Raw genomic sequence first — 19,826 nt, 5'->3', positions numbered from 1 at the left:
AAGTCAACAAATAATTAATAAAAAACCCAATGTCATGGTTCTTATGAGTAAGCCATTATAGTTGGTTGTTAGTCATGTACGGACTGCACATTTCATTTATATATACTCTGTATTGCAAAGAAAAGGCACATTATTACTATTATTAGGGTCTCATGATCTGAGAGATTTTAAAAATAGAATTAAATGTCCTAATCAGCTGTCTTTTTCTTATTTTCTTACATATAGGAAGCAAAGTTATTATTTTGACATCCTATGTGTAATTAACTGCCAAATCACAGATATATTTCTTGAAGGTTTGAAGAATGAAAATTTGTTTCAATAGTTTTCAGTGTAGGAAAAAGTAAGACTATTTTGATCTGCTTCAAATTAGTTTAGTAATGAAGAAAGATAATAAGTTAGCATTGCCACCTTTTTGTTTTTTCTCTAATCATTGCATGACCAGGGTAACCATTCCTTTAACTCAGCAGGATTTTTGCATCTAACTCAGTGGTGGGTTGCTACCGGTTCTCCCTGGTTCGCAAGGACCGGTAGCGGTAATTTGGGCTGGTTTGGAAAACCGTTAGTAATTGCTGGCTGGCCATGCCCCCAAACTGGTACGCTCGCTCGCCCCAGCCGCCTGATGCTCGCTCGCCCTGCTCCCCCTCCACCCAGTCACTCCTCACTTATACTGTGTGGGTCCTCGCTTGCAGCTTGCCTGCCTGAAGAACTGCGCCTGCCAAGTAAGCCTGCAAGTCACAGCCTACCTAGCTGACCCTGCCCCCACCATCCCAGACTGCCTCCCCTACTCCCTTCCCCACAGCCTGTAGCCCTGCCATGCTTCCCTGCCTTCCACGCGGCCTTCCCAGTGTCCCCGAGACCAGCTTCCCAAGCTGTGGGGAAGAGAGCTAGCAGCTTACTTCCTTCCCCGAAGCCCTGCCATGCTTGCCTGCCTTCTATGCTGCCTTCCCAGCGTCCCCATGGCCAGCTTGCCACCCACCCCTACTCCGCTTCCCTTTTACCTTTAACGTACCCCACTTCTCTCCCCAAACCTTGGGAGGTGTCCTCCTCCATGCCGCAAAGCCCTTGAAGCAGCTGCAGGAGGGAAAAAGAAAAAAAAAACCTTGGCCTCTGAAGCCTCTCAAAGGCTTCGAAAGTGTGTGTGTGTTTGTCGGCACTGAAGGGAGCCACATGAAGGGAGCCTGCTGGGTAACCATGCCAGCTGAGATCGGCCCCTTGCCTTCCACTGCCGCTGCCACTTCTGCCTCTTCCTTCTCTCTGCCAACAGAAGTCGGAGAGGAAAAGGCAGTTGCTTCACCGAGCATTTCTCCGCATTTCATCCCAAGTCAGTCGCCCTCACTGGAAACGCGGAGAAATGCTCAGCAAAGCAACTGCCTTTTCCTCTCCAACTTCTGTTGGCAGAGAGAAGGAAGAGGCAGAGGTGGCGGTGGCAGCGGAAGGCAAGGGGCTGATTGCGTGGCTCACTTCAGCGCCGCCAAACACACACACACCTTCTAAGCCTTCAAGAGGCTTCAGAGGCCAAGGCTTTTCTTTTCTTTTCCCCCTGCTGCAGCCACATCGAGGGCTTTGTGGCACAGAGGATGCCACCTCCCAAGGTTTGGGGAGGGAAGTGGGACACGTTAAAGAAAGGTAAAAGGGAAGCGGGGTGGGGTGGGATTTGTTCCTCCCCTCACAATCCTCTTCCAAGCACAGATGGTTCCTCCTTTAATACCTGGTCCTGCACTTGACCTGGCCTGACAGCGCCCTCCCCCAGCGCCCCCGTCTGTCCTTCCTTCTCCTGACAGGCTGTGGAGACCAAAGGTCCAGTGGGGGGGAAGGGGCTTTGTTGCTCAGGGTGAGAAGCGACGTGTGAGAGAGAGCCAGATTTGCTGGCTGAGGAACTCTGGGAGTTGAAGTCCACAAGACTAAAAGTTGCCAAGGTTGGTGACCCCTGCCCTAGACTACTTTAGGAGCAAAGTGGTGGGTTTTGCTGGCATTTCAGGAGGGAGGGAGGGGAGGGAGGGAGGGAGGGAGGGAGAGAGAGAGAGAGAGAAATAAAAAAGAGACAAAGGGAGAGACACAGAAAGAAAGAGAAAGAGGGAGAGAGAAAGAAAAGAGAGAGAAAGAGAGAAAGAGAGAGAAAGAGAAAAAGAAAGAAAGGAAGGAAGGAAGAGAGAGAGAAAAGAGAGAGAAAGAAAAAAAGACAAAGAAAGAGGAAGGGTGAGAGAGAAAGAGAGAAAGAAAGAAAGAAGAAAGAGAAAGAAAGAGGAAGGAAGGGGGAGAGAGAGAGAGAGAAGAGGAGAGGAAGGAAGGACCACAAACCCTGGCACTAGATGTGGCTTCAGAAGACACTTTGAAACAGGACAGCAATCTAGGGCTGGAAGGGACCTTAGAGGCCATCTAGTCCAACCCCCTGCTCCAGCAGGAAACATTACTGGATTATTTTGGTGCCTCTAACAGAGAGGAAAATTGTCAGAAAGGAGAAGGAGTTTACTAGGACAAGGCTGCCATGCAGAGAAAGGCAGAGATAGTCCTTGATTTATGACCAGAATTGAGCCCAAAATTTTGGTTGCTAAGCAAGAGCGTTGTTAAGTTAGTTTCACCACATTTTACTCAATCCATGATCTCTCCTGGCTCTAACAGTCATGTGCAGGCTAGGGAAGTAAATCTGAAGGCGTGTGTAATGTTCTAATGTACAGAAATTATAGTTAAATGGGTGGCAGAAAGTGGACTCTGGGTGTGTTTTTCCAAATGTAGTAAGTGAGGTTGAATATGTATAGTTTTAGAAGAGGTGTGTGTGTGTGTGTGTGTGTGTGTACACACATACAGTATATATAGTAAATAATGTATCTTTTTGTGTGCCTATACACTATATTATGTATGTACACATATGGCATATGCACATAGGATTAAATAGTATATTTTGGATGTTCAGTAGTAGTAAATAAATAGACAGGGAAATTGTATCTCATTGAGGCCTTTGAGGTGAGGAGAGGCCAGGCACCCTAACCATAACCCTTGATATGAGTGACATCAAGCTGGCCACGCCTACCCAGTCACATGACCACCCAGCTACACCCACCCAATCACATGACCACCAAGCCATGCCCAGTCACGTGACCACCAAGCCATGCCACACCGTCATGTGACCACCAAGCCATGCCCACCAAATAAGCCACGCCCACAGAACCGGTAGTAAAAAAATTTAGAACCCACCCCTGGTCTAACTTGCTATTGTGTTTGCATTTCCCAAATTGATTTGTGAAACAGCTATATGCTTTAAGGAAAACTGTACTGTACTGCTAATCAGACAAAATGGAAATATTGGGGGTGGGGAATATTTGCAAAAACAGTAATTTAAATGAAACTAAAATACATACAAAATGGAAATAATAAGGGAAGGTGAATATAGCAATGAGCATATGCAGATTACATTGGAAAATTGAGAAAATGAATAAAGTCGAATGTAACTATTTCATATATTTCTGTATTTCAGATATTTTCACTTGGTAGATCTGGGAAAAATGATCTGCAGAAATTAGGAAGGGGGAGAGAACTTTGACCAAAAACACAGTTACAGTATGTTTCTAATGGATGAACAAGAAATTAGAAATTGTCAAACTAATAAAAGCTGATTGCTACTCTTTTCTTCCCTACTCTGCAATTCAGATTCTGATATTATCTGTCCTGATCAAACTATGTTAGATAATTTAAGATTATATATCTTGGAAATTGATTTCCAATTCTTTTGATTTCTGTGTAGAATATTGGTGGAAAGCACACAGAGGAAAAAGATTTCATTTCTCAAATAGTTTCATATTTTATATTAGTTAGGGTTCCAACAAGCAATATAATTTTTGAAAATCACAAATACAACAATCACATTTCTCCAAGCTTTATTGGTGTAATAGACTATAGTAGAATAAGTGTTTTATATTAGATGAGTAGATACTCTTCTCAGTGTCACAGACTTTGTTGTTGTTTTTTTAACCACCCTGCAATCCCTTGTTTCGGGTGTGGCGGGAGCAACTGATAGGAGCTGAGTATTTATTGGCTGGATGCCCTCCCTGATGCCCATGTGGAGTTGGCAGCAGACAATTACTCATTGTGCTCAGAGAGAGAAATATCTGCTACTACCTAGGATTGAACTCACAGCTTCCTGATTGTGAGGTGAGAGATCTATCTCTAGGCTACCACACTTCTCTCAGTGACATAGACTAAATGGCTCAAAAACATAGTAATTAGATTGGCAGATTTTTCAGAACAAATGTATTCTTTGCATATGAACAAGACAATCAAGTAAAGCCAAATCATGTCTTTCTAACCCACCTATAATCCAGGTGACCTTTCACAATATTGATATGAATATATATCTAAAACATTGATATACTGTAAGTTTCATAATTTGAAGGAAATGTATGATTTGGAATAGAATAAGAGTGGTGAGAGCAATTTATACCATGAAATCTAACTTTCTGCTCAGTGCAGTAATCTAAATTAAAGCACCCCTGCCTTGCTTGAACACATCCAGAAGTGAACCTATAATATGTTCTGGACAACCCATTGTTTCTCATCCAAATCACTGCATTTACTCTCTATCTGAGTCACAGTGGTGCAGTGGTTAGAGTGCAGTACAGCAGGCTACTTCTGCTGACTGCTGGATACCTGCAATTTGGCAGTTAAAATCTCACCAGGCTCAAGGTTGACTCAGCCTTCCATCCTTCTGAGGTGGGTAAAATGAGAACACAAAATTGTTGGGGACAATATGCTGACTCTGTAAACCGCTTAGAGAGGGCTGTAAAGCATTGTAAAGTGGTATGTAACTCCAAGTGCGATTGCTATTGCTATTGCTATCAAAAAAAATATTGAAACTGAGCCACAAGTAATTTCAATAGTCTTTCAAACCTATTTCTGAACCATCAATAGTTCTTAACTCTTTAGTCAGTTCCTAAACTGAGCGTCTTTTGAGCTTGGCTTCATTTAACTGACAATGGCTTAAGTATATCTGGCACAGAAAAAAATAATTTGCAAATTTTCAAAGCTCTCATTAAACGTCTGAGGTAGCTCGGGAGTTCATGGCTTCCATGACGGCCATGGACCTGACCCAAGTAATTCATGGCCCTACTCACATAGGTGGACACACTCTGGACTTAGTTTTTGTCTCTGGCCAGTGGTTGAGTGGCCTTGATACAGGGGATATAGGCACTGAACCCTTGTCATGGTCTGACCACTTGCTCCTTCGACTTGACTTTCTGACCGCCGCATCCCGTTGCAGGGAGGCAGAGCTGACCAGGTGGTTCCGCCCCAGGCGCCTGATGGATCCTGATAGGTTCCAGATGGAGCTTGGGCCATTTCCTGAGACTCTGGCTCATGACTCGGCTGAAAACCTGGTGGCCGCCTGGGATAGTGCGGCCGCCGGGGCTTTGGATCGAGTCGTGCCTTTGCAGCCTCTGACCCGGCACCGAACTCACTTAGCTCCTTGGTTCTCTGAGGAGCTGAGGGAGATAAAGTGCTGGAAAAGATGCCTAGAGAGCGGTTGGAGGGCCAGCCGATCCGAATCTGACTTGACACTGGTAAGGTCTCATATCAAGACCTACCTAGTGGCGATAAAAGCGGCGAAATCTAGCTATTTTGCTGCTCTTATCGCATCATCAGATAACCGCCCAGCCGCCCTGTTTAGGGTGACCCGCTCCCTTCTCCATCTGGGATTGTGGGATGACCCTTTGCAGGGCCGAGCTGAGGATTTTGTACAGTATCTGGATGATAAAATAACTCAGACTTGGCCGCTGACTGGGTTAGCTCAGACGAGATGACTGAGGCAGGCCTTGAGACTGTTATCTGGGAGGAGTTCGATCCTGTGGCTCCCGGGGACATGGACAGGATCTTGGGATGGCTGAATGCGACCACATGTTTATTGGACCCGTGTCCCTCCTGGTTGGTGCTGACTTCCCGGGAGGTTACACGAGGCTGGCTCCAGGGGATTATTAACGCTTCTTTGAGTGAGGGTGTCTTGCCGGCCGCCTTAAAAGAGGCGGTTGTGAGGCCCCTCCTCAAGAAGCCCTCCCTGGACCCGGCTGTTTTGGCTAACTATCGTCCAGTTTCCAACCTTCGCTTTATTGCGAAGGTTGTTGAGAGTGTGGAGACGTGACAGCTTCCCCAGTACCTGGATGAAGCTGTCTATTTAGATCTGCTCCAGTCTGGTTTCAGACCTGGGTACAGCACGGAAACGGCATTGGTCACGTTGGTGGATGATCTCTGGAGGGCTCAGGGTAGGGGTTATTCCTATATCCTGGTCCTGTTAGATCTCTCAGCGGCTTTTGATACCATCGACCATGGTATCATGTTGCGCCGGCTGGAGGGATTGGGAGTGGGGGGCACCGTCTTGCAGTGGTTCTCCTCCTATCTCTCCAACCAGTCGCAATCTGTGTTGACAGGGGGGCAGCGTTCGACCCCAAGGCGCCTTGTTTGTGGGGTGCCACAAGGGTCGGTCCTCTCGCCCCTTCTGTTCAACATTTATGTGAAGCCACTGGGTGAGATCATCCGTGGTTTTGGGGTGGAGTTCCATCAGTACTCTGATGATACTCAGCTGTACATCTCCACCCCAGACTATCCCAACGATGCCTTGGAAGTGATGTCCCAGTGCCTGGAGGCCGTGCGGATCTGGATGGAGAGAAACAGGCTTCGACTCAACCCTTCCAAGACCGAGTGGCTGTGGCTGCCGGCATCCCGGTATAGCCAGCTGGAGCCATCGCTGGTTATTGGGGGTGAATCATTGGCCCCCACGGAACGGGCTTGCAACTTGGGCGTCCTCCTGGATGCATGGCTGTCTTTAGAAGAGCATATGATGGCCGTGGCCAGGGGGACTTTCTATCAGGTTCGCCTGATACGCCAGTTGCGCCCTTTTTTGGATCGGGACTCCCTATGCACAGTCACTCAAGCACTCGTCTGGACTATTGTAACGCTCTCTACATGGGGCTCCCCTTGGGGTGCACCCGGAGGCTCCAACTGGTGCAGAATGCAGCCAAGCGGGGGATTATGGGAGCGACGGGGTACTCCCATGTGACTCCTCTCCTGCGCGAGCTGCATTGGCTTCCGGTGGACTTCCGGGTGCGCTTCAAGGTGTTGGTGATCACCTTTAAAGCTCTCCATGGCTTAGGGCCGGGGTACTTACGGGACCGTCTTCTGCCACCAATTGCCTCCCACCGGCCAGTTCGCTCCCACAGAGAGGGCCTCCTCAGGGTGCCATCAGCCAGACAATGTCGGCTGGCAACCCCCAGGGGGAGAGCCTTCTCTGTGGTGGCACCTACCCTCTGGAACAATCTACCCCCAGAGATACGAGTGATCCCAGACCTCCAGACTTTTCGTCGGGCCCTTAAAACCTACCTCTTTCAGTTAGCCGGGCTGTCCTGACTTTATGATGGGGTTTTTAAAATTTGAAATTGGTTTTAAATTGAAATGTTTTAAATTATGGGCCAAATTATTTAATTATTTTAAATCTATTTTAACTTTTGTATATAAAGTGTTTTACTTGGCTGTTCACCACCTTGAGTCCGAAAGGAGAAGGGCAGTATAGAAATTTGAAAAATAAATAAATAAATAAATAAAATACTCCGTGGGACTCTTTTATAGATTTCACAAGACAAACATGCTATCACTTTTAAAAGTTACATGGAATTAGCCTTTCCAAAAATTTACAGAGCCCTGTCCATTTAAATGGGTGATTTTTGCTGGTTTCAGGCAAAAATATTGCAAATTGTAGTCATGTGACTTTTCAATGCCATAACAACTTCTAAAACTGACCCACCTGACATGCAGTCACATGACCATGGGGGGAGGACCAGTGCAACCATTTATGATACCTGGGAGATGTTTTACAGGCCATAAAGTACCTGTTCCCTGGCTGTCATAACTTCAGTCATAAAACAATCAATTGTTAAATGAAGACTTTGTACAGACTAAGAAATAACAGAAGGAAAAACAGCAGAAGAAATTGTACAAAGGAAGTACTGAGATAAATGAATTTCAGGATGTTATAGAAAGTCTGTGCAAGATTCCCCCCCACCCCCACCCCCAGGCCTTCTACAGTAATCCAGCCATTATTGTACCAATATAATAGTATTAGTAATAACTACCAAAACAGGCTTTATATTACCTTTGAAAATTGACCTTAGCCAAATCCTAAATCAAGCTGGCCTTGAAAATGCCAGAAAGGTAAGGCAGTAGCTTTTCAAAATTCTTTAAAAATCATATATGGGTATCTCTGAACCTTTGAGATAAGGAAAAATTGTTGATGGGATTCATCAATCTCTATGTGACGTTCATACCAAGTTTGTTGATTTTGTTATAGTGTGATTTGTATGAATCCATTCATTTATGGCTTAATGTTATGTTGGCTGAAAAATTCTGGGAGTTCGTCCTCACATCTGAAAACTGCTAAATTTAAAAAAAAAAAACACTTAAAATGAAACTACCCAGAGAAGTGAAAAGGAGAGGAACACCAGAAAAGTTAAGGTCTTTTTTTTTTTCAGGCAGAATGATGGAATTCTAGGACAAACACACAAGTGTTAAAGTATGATGGGGGCAGCTGAATTAAAAATAAAGTTTTCAAAGTCTACACTAGGCTCTGGTCCCACCATACTGGCCATCAGCAGAATACCATTGAAGTGGAGTTCTCCGTCTGAAAAATTCCCACAACAAAGTGCCAGTTTTCTGCAGCACTGGACTTCTCAGTAATTTGGAAAAAAAGAAAAGAAAGAAGTTTAATCTTACATTGAAATTGTGGGAATTCTAACCTAGAAAACTATTATGTAATGCTAATGAATAACACAAGATAGTTAACTTCTTCAAAAGCTAATTTGCAACAAAGGCATCTCTGTTCATAGCAAAGAAAGCTTAATTATTTGAAAATATCAGCACAATATTTAAGAAACAGCAGAGCACATGAAACTGTTTCTGATGTTATCTGCTTTTACATTTATTTTCTTTTACTTATTTGTGAAAAGGTTGGCATACTAATATTGCACAGTATGTATTTTGTTTCATGTAGAATTCCAGTTAAATTTATGATTTTGAAGTTGTCTTTATAAAAAATATATAACAGTCTAAAAAAAAAGAAACTGTTGAAATTAAATACAGCTACTGGTGTCTGATACAAATTTCTTATCTGAAAAATGCAGTGGCCATATTATTAACAGTGTGTCAGCCACAATTAGTTCTAAGAAGGAACTTGTAATTATAGAGAGAAAGGCTAAATATGAATTTTGCATTCTAAGCATAAGGCCAAAATACAAGTGCTCCTCAACCATTTCTCAAGAGATAAGTACAGTATCAAATGCAATACCACACACTTCAGTCCTGAATCTTTATTCTTCAAAATTGCATTAATGACTTAAATGAGTTGTTGACTCTTAGTGACCACATACCTTAGATAGACCTTCTCCAGGATGATTTATTCCAGTCAGATACTCCAGCCTTCCAATAAAGCACCTATTGCTTTTGTAATTGAATCCAACCACCTTGTTGCTGGTCATCTCCTTCTAGTTCCTTCCATGTTTCCCAGTATTGTGAACTTCCAAAGGGAATGGAAAATTCAATTATTAGGCTTAAATATGTCTACATAATAATTTATTGCTTTTAGTGAAAGCTTTTCACGTGTACTCAAAACTGCCTTTCATAAGATTTTTTTTCTACTTGCACTAACCTATTTTATCATTGCTGTTGTTGTTTCTCTGGGTACTGTAATCTCCCCCCCCCCACCTTATTTTAGAAATCTGGTAAAATAGAGGAAAAGTAGAATAATAGTCCATTTTCACTTCAAGTATGGAAATTGTGGGATTAAGGAAGCATTGTCCTTGGAAACTAATGGTTGCTTTGATAGAATCCTTCCTTCTTGACTGAGTGCATTTCCCACTACAAAATTGTATTCAATCCTGCAATTTTGACTTCTCTCCCTTAAAAAAAGATGATTTTGCCTTCAAATTTATCAACCCTTATGTACATTTTCAAGAATATGTAAAAGACTATATTTGTTATGGTGGCCTCTGTGCTTTGGATTCTTCCACACCATTTCTAACCAAATAATAAATTCCTCTGGAATTATTTCCTTATAATGATTTAGCTCTTGTAAGGCTGAAGTAATGAAAGTGTCATTTAATCAAAGGATTCAGCTTGGAAGTTTGATGATTTTTCTTTTAAAAAGATATTTCAGTTGTGATGAATATAATACATTAAAATTTTATAGTGCAAAGTACAGGCACTGCAAATGCAATGAAAAATCACACTGCTGAAAAGAATCTGATGTTTATTGTTTCTTTTAAAAGGGAAGATGGTTGCTTTCAATTTTACTTGGTTTCCTAAGATCACCTTCAGATGATTTAAAGACACAGATAGTCTTTAACCATGATACCAAATTGATTCTCATTAAAAATATATATGAAAAGTTTACAACTCACGTAAAGTTAAGGCAATTATAAAAAAAAAATCATATAAATATTCTAATTTCCATCAATATGTGGACTTTGCCCCTAGGATTGGGAACATCCTGGACTTAAATTACTCTAACATCAAGAAAGCATTTAAGGCTGCCCCAACCCTCATTCTGGCTCCTCAGATCATCTCTCTGTGATATTTATGCCAGCATATAAACCTTTGTTAATTTAGAGGGAAACCAATTAGAAAACAAGTGAGTATTGCCAGCAGGAGTTATGGAAGCTCTACAAGATTGCTTTGAGTGTACTAATTGGAACATATTTAAAGAGGCTGCAACAAATGGACAACATACTGTTGTGAATGAATAAGCTTCTACTGTGTCTGCTTATATGGAGCATGTCAGTGTTCTTAAGTCTTTTGTCATACAAGCAAATGAGAAACCTTGGATGTCACAGGAGGTCTGTGCGATGTTGAAGATGAGAAACGCCACTTTCAAATCAGGTGATGTGGCAGCACTTAGAATAGCAAGAGCTGATTTGAAATGTGCTATAAAAACAACAAAGTGGGCATATAGTCAGAAAGTATAGAACTTTTTTCAAGATCCTATGGAAACAAGACGTATGTGGCAAGGTATTCGGGTCATTACTGACTATAAGGCACTGGGACACTGGGATGAAAATATCAAAGCATTGTTAGAGAACCCACACACCCACTTCAAGATCTGTTTCTGTTGCTCCCCTCTGGGAGGAGGTTTCAAAGTATTTCTAGCAGGACTACCAGATTCTGTAACAGTTTTATTCCCTACGCCATCCGTCTGGTAAACTTGCAGGATTCATTTTACATGTATACATCTGAATTAGACTGTGTTGTTTCTTTGTGTCATATAATATATATGGGTATATGCACAATTCTGTATTTATTTATTTATTTAGTCATGTTTATGTAGTGTATATTGGAGGTGATGACCCTTTGAGAACTGTGTGCAACGAATTTTTATTTTAATGTATGACGATTAGTGTACATTCAAACAAAGTTATTCTAAGTCTAAGTCTAAAAAAAGTCTAAAAAATATTACCTAATGAACAATTCTTAGGAAATGGAGACTGTTCTTTTCAATAGTGAATTATAAGAATTTTCTTTTTACTATCTTGGAACTAGTGATGTAATATTAAGAGCTTTGCTTCTAGCTTGAGTTCTCACCTTGTCAGTAATAGAGGTCACTGAGGATATATGCCTTCAGTAACTATCTACCTATTGACTGTTAGAACAGATTTGGAGGTCAAACAGCTTAAAAAAGAATCTTCCTGAGTGTCTGAATTGGCTCTTATTAGACCCATGCTTATAAGGGACAGTACTTGATACTTGATGCTGCCACCAATGATTGTTTTAAAAGGAAACAAATGAAGAAGAGATGTCACTTTCAACACTTTCCATAACCCAAGCAAATTTAGAAACTATTTTGTTGGTCTTTAAATCTTAATATTAAAGAAACTTACATTGTTTTGTAAAAAGATGAAATGGGGCTCTCAGCAGGGGTTAATGATTCCTGGGTCCTGAAAAGCTGCCTCTACATCCCTTTTGAAAATATCCCTCCCATCCACATCTAAAGCAATGTTGGCACCTTGATTCAGATGTCACCTCTTTCTCACACTAAGAACATTTCGGCTGTTCATCTAGCAGCTGAAAGCTTGGGTGTCACTTGTCATTTCACATAATTGCAAACATTTTCAGGTCTTCCCTCCTTTCAGCTCTCCTTTTCCTCTTTCCCTGCTTCCTTTCTCTGGAGTCCTCTGTCCCAGCAAAGCAATCTTTCAGCCCTAGCCTCACCTGCAGTTTTCAGACCGGAAAGGTCTGGGAGAACTCTGGCTTTTTACAGAATATGGATTCCTCCTTGGAGGGTAAGGCTCTGCTCAGTGATTCCAGGTATGTTGCCCAAATTCAAATCTCTCACACACCATTCTTCTTTCACACCCCTTCCCTTCTGCTTACAGGTCTCAAACTCCAGCTAAACTCCCTTGCTTTCCAGGATATGTAGGTCATAGTCCTGTGGGACTGGTCAGTCTGGTTGCAGCTAAGAAAGGCATGGAGATGAGATCCAGCTGTGGCGAGATTTTCCTATTCACCCACACACAGTTTCCATACTTACCACGCCCAGGCTCCGAAAGGCAGTAAGTTTAGTGATACTCAACTTCTTTTCAAGCAGCTGTTGAATGCAAGCCTCACAACTTCCTTTGCCACCTTATTCCTGATCGGGCACAATCTTAAGAACCCACCGACAAAAAGGTCTGCTGCCAGCTAGGTGAAGGCTTACCTGAGCCAATCTGATGGTTAGGTGAGCTGGGATTCCCTTCATGATTGCCAAAATTGTAGGAAGAATTGGCTCAAGTTCCCATCTGGGAAAAATGACAGTAATGCCAAATGAAGAGAGAAACCAGCTGCTTGAAAAGAAGGTTCTCTTTGTTGGTGTCAGAAGCGACTTCAGCAATGGTTCTGGGACAGCTGAGTCGGTTTGGTGCATTGATGGGCTTTTATAAATTTCTGGTGTTTCGCAATTAGGATTTGTGTGTCTTTTATTATTTAATTAATGTTGTTTTGTTGCAGGGGTGAAATGTAAAATCTGTTACTACCGGTTCTGTGGGTGTGGCTTGGTGGAGGGGGGAGGGGTAATGTGCCTGGGTGGGCGTGGCCAACTTTTTTTTTTTTAACTTTTCAAAGCATTTTTTCTAATGCTTTGAAAAGCCTCTCTCCTGATCAGGAACTCAGCTGGGATCGTCAGAGACTTTTCAAAGCATTTTTTTTACCACCTCTTCGGGCAAGAGGTTGCAGAAAAAAATGGTTTGAAAAGTTAAAAAAAAAGCCTCTGATGATCGTGCGGCTCAGCTGGGCATGGTGGGGAGGGGTGGGAGTGGTGCAGGGATTTTTGCTACCGATTCTCTGACCCACCCGCCGCCATCTCTACTGGATTGGGCGATTCAGTCCGAACCGGGAGCATTTCACCTGTTTTGTTGCCTTCTCAAAGTTGTGACTGGCTGTCAGGGTGGCCTAATCCTATCAGTTTGATTTAATCAGTTTCGGCTTGCTTCTGTTGTATTGCTTATTCAGAGATTCTGCTACTGTGCTTTTCTAGTGAATGGGGGAGGTCTGGCTTTATGAATGAAACATTGTTTCCAGTCATGAAACTTAGTCTCATTCAGGCTGTTTGCTTGAGGATGTTTCTGAAGGCAGCAGCAGAGACTGCTCTCCCACTTCTGCAAATTCCTTTTCTTCAGACTATTTCTGGGATTGGGGAAGGATGGATGAGGGAGAAGGGGGGTATTTTACCATAGTTTCATTGAATAAATTTTGCTAATGACTTCTCCTTTAATCATCATTGCAGCTTAAAAGTGTTTTTGTGAATTGTACTAAACTTGCTTTGCTCAAAATGATTCTACTTTAAATATCCTTGTTGAGTTTTTATATGTATTGGGTAGTAGAAATGGGGGGGACTGGTTAATTACAACCATTCTATTTTCTTTCAATGCATAGAAAAGCACTGACAAACACAGAGAAGCTCAAAAAGCTCATCAAGATGATTATAGCAGGATTACACTTCAAGTGGATTAAAAAATGCAAATGTTCTATAATAAAAAGGGTAGGTGTCAAATTTCCAAATTAGTGTGCATTATACATGTGTTACACTAACAAGCCTCAGTTCAATTCATTTGTTAATTGCTGCAATATAAAATGTTAACCTATGCATATGGAGAAACAGCTGATGAAGGTAAAACTTGCTTTTCAACAGTGGCATTCATAAGCATAATTTCTATATAGGTAGTCCTCAATTTACAGCATTTGGGACTGGAACTTCTGTCACTAAGTGAGACACACCTAATTTTGCAACGTTTTTTGTTAACCAAATCACTGCAGTTATTAGTTGAATTATAGGGTCATTAAACAAATGCAGCTTTGTGTGAGGGCGATATGGCCGCAACATGTCACCCCATTGATTGCCAGGTTGATTTGGTTGATCTAGTTGGCTAGGCGTGGGTCACTCACTGCTCCATGTGTATCCCTCCCAAAGCTGCACACTCAGTGGAAGAGAATGACCATCCCAGACAAAAGGGGTGTACCAATCTTCATCCAAGGGTATACAATACTGCGCTCCCCTGCTAGAACCTCCAAACAAACTGCATCCAGCTTTCCCCATTGTGTTTGCCTGTTGGAAATCAGCTGGAAAGGTCACAAATGGTGATCATATGACCCGATGTCACTACAATTGTCATAAACACATGCCTGAATTATGATCATGTGACCACAGAGAAACTGAAATTTTTTGTAAGTCTGAAAACTGGTTGTAAGTCATATTTTTCAATGGCATCATAAATTTGAACAGTGAATGGACATAAGTGAAGAACTAACTGTAATGGAAATAAAGAGTGAAATATTGGCTTTTACAACACCATCTTTTGGGTTTATACACAAACTGCATTCATTAACATCACGCAAATCATAGAAAAGAATAAGTTTACAATGAATTAAAAAGAACATTGCAAAAATTTTGCAATAAGAATTTATTCAAACAGTTAATTTAAAATTGATACTGCAATATTTACTATAAGTAGAATCAATACTATTTTTAGATTATGCTAACAGGAGATCTGCCACTAGAAAATCATACCCAATGGATTCCAACGGCATAGAAAGCATTTTAGGTGAAAATGCAATTTGGGCAATGTTCATTAAATCAGCAAATTACTTCCTTTGAGACTGTTTTAAATAGAACTATATGATGTAACTTGCTTTATTCATATTTAACAATTGCTCTCATCTATTTTCTAGGTGACTATGGCATAAACAAAAATGCAGTATGTTTAATTGACATTTTTCTTTTCTTTCTACAATGAATTTTATATGACAAAGGATAAATAAACCCACTGAAAGTCAACATTTTAAAATATACGTAGGCTATCTGAAAATCTAAGCCTACTAATGGTAAAATACATCTGTAGATAAATGAGTTGTTAAGTTGTTTTGTTTCCCATGGCTTCATTGTAATTACTTCATGCTTGAGAATTCACTGGATTAAAAAAAACAAAATGAGTAAACTAATTAATGAACACATTAATATTTTTATGAAATAACACAAGTATTCAATTTTCTGCAAACTGCACATATTTATGACTTTATATGAATAAATTTAATGAGTCAAAAATTCATATTTTTAGCATTTTCACATCTGCATGAAAAATGAAAAAAAGAAAGTAAAGCAATGGAAGTTTTGATTTCTCTTCATGTTTTCTAAGAAGCAGCTTATCTTCTATACCAAATACAACTCCACTGCATTTGAAACCCTCTACAAATTCAGGCCAGCACAATAGCATATAAAACACTTGTCTGGCATCAACAGATGAAATCCCAGTGTCATTTTTTTAAGATAAACATAAATGGTGACATCAGCCCTTTGGGTTCTGTATGGCATGTTCAAAGATTTGCGTTGACAAGCCATCAATTTTTTATTTATTTTCATCATACATAATCTACTCAAACCAATTTTCCTTCAATAAAAACTGAATGGTATCATCATATCCATCTTGATATAGCAATTCCATTTTCTCCTGGCTTGGTGGAAATAGAGCTTGATGAAGTCTTATAAAGTTGCCAATGGATAACTGCATCCAAGAAGGAAAAAGAAGCAAGATATTTCTGCTTAATTAATTACATTTTGATAGAGATTGCATTCTTGCATTTGCTAAGCCATAAAGTGCTTGATTTTGTTAATGGCCTCTACGGTATATAAATCATGGCTTATGACTTGCAATATTTGAGGCCAATCAAATGAGGTGTATTTAATAAACCATAGGGAAGCAATCATGGTTTAGTTTATTATGAGGACCTAGGGACTGCAAGGTTTCACAAAATTTACCCAACATACAGCACTTAAATATTACATTACATTACATTTACATCTAATTAATAACATTAATTAGAACATTAATTAAATTAAAATCTGAAGCAAACTGGTTTTCCTAATCTAATTATTTTCACCATCCTAGAAAAGTGAAACAGAAAAGAGACAGTTCTAAAATATTTTTAAAAAGCTAATCAAATGTTTTTCCCCTTTTGTAACATTTGAAACATGTTTTAAAATATTCACTGGTATGTTAAGTATATAGTTTTCATACCTACTTTTATTTGATGTACTGCCAAGGGAAAATTGCACTACAATTATCCAGTAATTTACTACTAAATTTTAGTGATTTGATTTTGAAGCATCAAGATCAAATTCATGAACCTGGCCCTGATGTTCCCACCACAGAGGTGTCCAGTAATAGTTTGTCTAATGCAGGGGTGTCAAACTGGCGACCCGCAGGCTGGATGCATCACACATAGGGCACGCCCACCCCAGCTCCACGAAGGGAAAAAACATCATGAAACAGCACATGATGGCAACGTGACACCGTGAGTTTGACACCCGTGGTCTAATGTCTTACACTCTAAATCATTTTAAATTAGGTAAAACCAAATCACTAACATTTAATTACTTTGTTTGATAAAAACATCTATCTTCTTAAAATTAGTTGTTCCTTACAAGAATACCGCAAGACAGTGGACTATAGAAGTATAGAACTGTGGGAGACAAACAAATTAGAATCTGACTCAAACCACAGTAAGCAACTTTATAAAGTTTGCATACTTCCTTTTATAATTACTTTTGGAAATTGCTGATTATGTACTTTTCAGCTATTAGAAATCTTTAGATAATAACTTTCAAAGAAATTGGTTAGTTTGACATACAGTTCTACTGTATATGTCCAAAAATAAAGACACAACACATCTAGCACATTTAGCACATCTTCCTAAATAACAAAGAGTAATTCTAAAACTGTGGAATAAATAATTTTTCCTTGCATAACTCACCATGATGTCTTGCTTTGCAACTTTAGCATAAATATCCACTAGTCCTTTGTTTTCTGGGCAAATATCTAGCCGGCCACAAAAAGGAGAAACAGTCACAGTTCGGCCTTTTGGCAAGATAGGGAGGCCATTGGTTAAGCCACCATCGATCCATTTCTAGTGGAAACAGTTATGCTCTGTCAATAATTAACTGTTTTATTATTTGTCTATGTACATATCTGGATACCATTAAGTGTGACAAAACCTTGATTCTTTTAGGGAGAGAATCACAACTATTAATCGGTATTATGCATTTTTAATTCTCTAATTTGTATCATCTATATGTCATCTAGAAAGCCTTATGGCTTCAATATCTAACCCCATTTCTAGTTTTCCTTGATTCTTATCTATCCTATTACTTTTAGTCCTTTCTTGATGAAAACTTCTAAACTTGAACACTCTGTTGAAAAATTTATTATCCTTTCAAAGATTTTGTTCAGATAATGATATTGGATTTTTTCGTCCATAGGCAAGATGGTTGCAATTGTTCTTTTAAAGGGAACAGAAAGGGAACAGAAAGATACCATATTTATGCAGGTACATAATGCTCTAAATCAGGGGTATCCAATCTTGGCAACTTTAAGACTTGAGACTTCAACTTCCAGAATGTCAGTGCTGATAGTATTCACGTGGTACTGTGGCATCCAAGCTTCTGGTTATTATTGGTACTATTTTTGCTATCTTTTGCCACAGTTGTTCTACTTCTATATTAAGGTCTTTATATTTTGTGATTTTTCTCTCGTTCTTTCTCTTTTATTCTGCTATCACCAGGTAAAGGTAGTCTTCAACTTACAAAAGTTCATTTAGTGACCATTCAAAGTTACAATAGCACTGAAAAAAGTGACTTATGGTCATTTTTCACAATTACAACCATTGTAGCATCCCCATGGTCACATGATTAAAATTCAGACACTTGACTGACTCATATGGTTGCAGTCAATAGGGAATGTGGATTCACTTAACAACATGTTACTAACTTAACAATGCAGTGATTTACTTAATTGTGATAAGAGAGATCATAAAATGGGGCAAAATTAACTTAACAGTTGTCTCACTTAGAAAAAGAAATGTTGGGATCAATTATGGTTATAAGTCGAGAACTACATGTATGTCAACGTTGTTATTATTGAAACAGTAATAAAACCCTCCCAACAAAACATTAGAGGGACATATTTTCACAACAAACCCTCACTCTTTTTCTTCTCCTACACCACAGAATCATCAATTACATTTTTAAAAACATTCAAACCCTATTTCATCCTCAGGCTTTGTCTCTAGCAATTCACATATATACTATTACAAAGAAAATGCTGTAGCATAATGTATAGTTAAAATCTACTTAAAAGAAATCATGGAGCATGACGAAAATGTTTAGGATATATACTAAGTATTTAAACCTGTGTAACTATGGAAGTATTTGTTTTAGAGTGCTATACATTGCTTCATGGATTTATAATTAGGATAAATGATCAGGATAAATTTATAATCAGGATAAATGAATAAGTCTTATCCCTTATAAGTCAGTATAAACTCCCACAACATGAAGCTCATTAAAAAAAGCAGTTTAAAAATTCCACTACTATCTGGAGACCAGAAAAATATTTTAGTGCACAGCATTAAACAATTCTATTCAAATAAAGAGAATCTCAGCTATTTGCAGTATGAGAGAGAATGCACAAGAAAAAAAAAACTGATGGCATTCAACTGTTGGAATATTTGTAACCCAACACAGCAAACAATGTAATTACTAGATTTTCAAGGCCTGCACAATAAAAGGAATTTTAACACCTCCATAGCTCAAAATATAGCAAGTTGTGTCTATGGCAGCATTCTCTTATGCAAAAATTTATCTAGTTCTCTCAGCCTTGTGATATATTCCAGACAAGAAACATACCCAGACATACTAGGTCTAACTTTATTGTAAAGTTACATTAACACATTGTTGCAAGTCTGAAAATACATCTGTTCCTCCTTGCCTTTATAGCTCAAGAAAAGTAGGGAAGGTCCCTTCTGAGACATTTGTCATGTCTTCATTTCTTCTTTGGGCTAAGCTGCCTCTTATCTGACTGTTATCTAGCCTGCAGCTCTTCCTCTTGTCTCCCAAGGTCATTCTCACATACTCATTACAGGTACAGAAGTTACTTCCTAGGTTGTTACTAACGAAGAAAACTGTCCACATTGTAGTGATATTTTTGCTACTTTAATAATAACCAGAAATGTCAATCGCATGAGACATCTAGATTATTTAATTAATTTTAACATCAGGAACATTCCATGCCATTTCAGAAGCCCATGATGAGTGATATTTTTGCCAGAGCAAGTCTTGAAGCATAACATCACATAATTGGTTTTCAAGGCCATAATGTTTCAAAGATGACATGTTAATACAAGTTCTTAAAAATATCAGATAGTGATGATCAGCCTAATTGATATGATGATTTTTTGCAGCATGCAAAAAAACACAGTATCCAGAATAAGAACTCTAATTA

At 39.8% G+C, this 19,826-nt stretch overlaps 1 protein-coding gene across 14 annotated transcripts in view; it reads right to left on the bottom strand.

Moving 5' to 3' along the window:
* Window positions 1-14,939: 14,939 nt before the first annotated feature.
* PNPLA4 (patatin like domain 4, phospholipase and triacylglycerol lipase) overlaps window positions 14,940-19,826 on the bottom strand; it is a 23,240-nt gene continuing 18,353 nt past the window's right edge. For 12 of the 14 annotated variants that reach the window (XM_034435803.2, XM_034435831.3, XM_087871458.1 and 9 more), the window contains 2 exons: window positions 17,302-17,454; window positions 14,940-16,052 (listed from right to left, as the gene is read on the bottom strand). In XM_034435803.2, the coding sequence (XP_034291694.1) occupies window positions 15,921-16,052; window positions 17,302-17,454 (285 nt within the window). In that variant the 3' untranslated portion in view covers window positions 14,940-15,920. The remainder of the gene's footprint in view (window positions 16,053-17,301; window positions 17,455-19,826) is intronic. The other 2 variants (XM_087871455.1, XM_087871453.1) reach the window with 2 other exon arrangements.

Source organism: Pantherophis guttatus, chromosome 5 (assembly GCF_059756535.1).
Source record: "Pantherophis guttatus breed Tessera chromosome 5, ASM5975653v1, whole genome shotgun sequence".
NCBI lineage: Eukaryota > Metazoa > Chordata > Lepidosauria > Squamata > Colubridae > Pantherophis > Pantherophis guttatus.
Note: the sequence above shows the minus strand (reverse complement) of the source record. Positions and strands in the feature narration are given on the sequence as shown.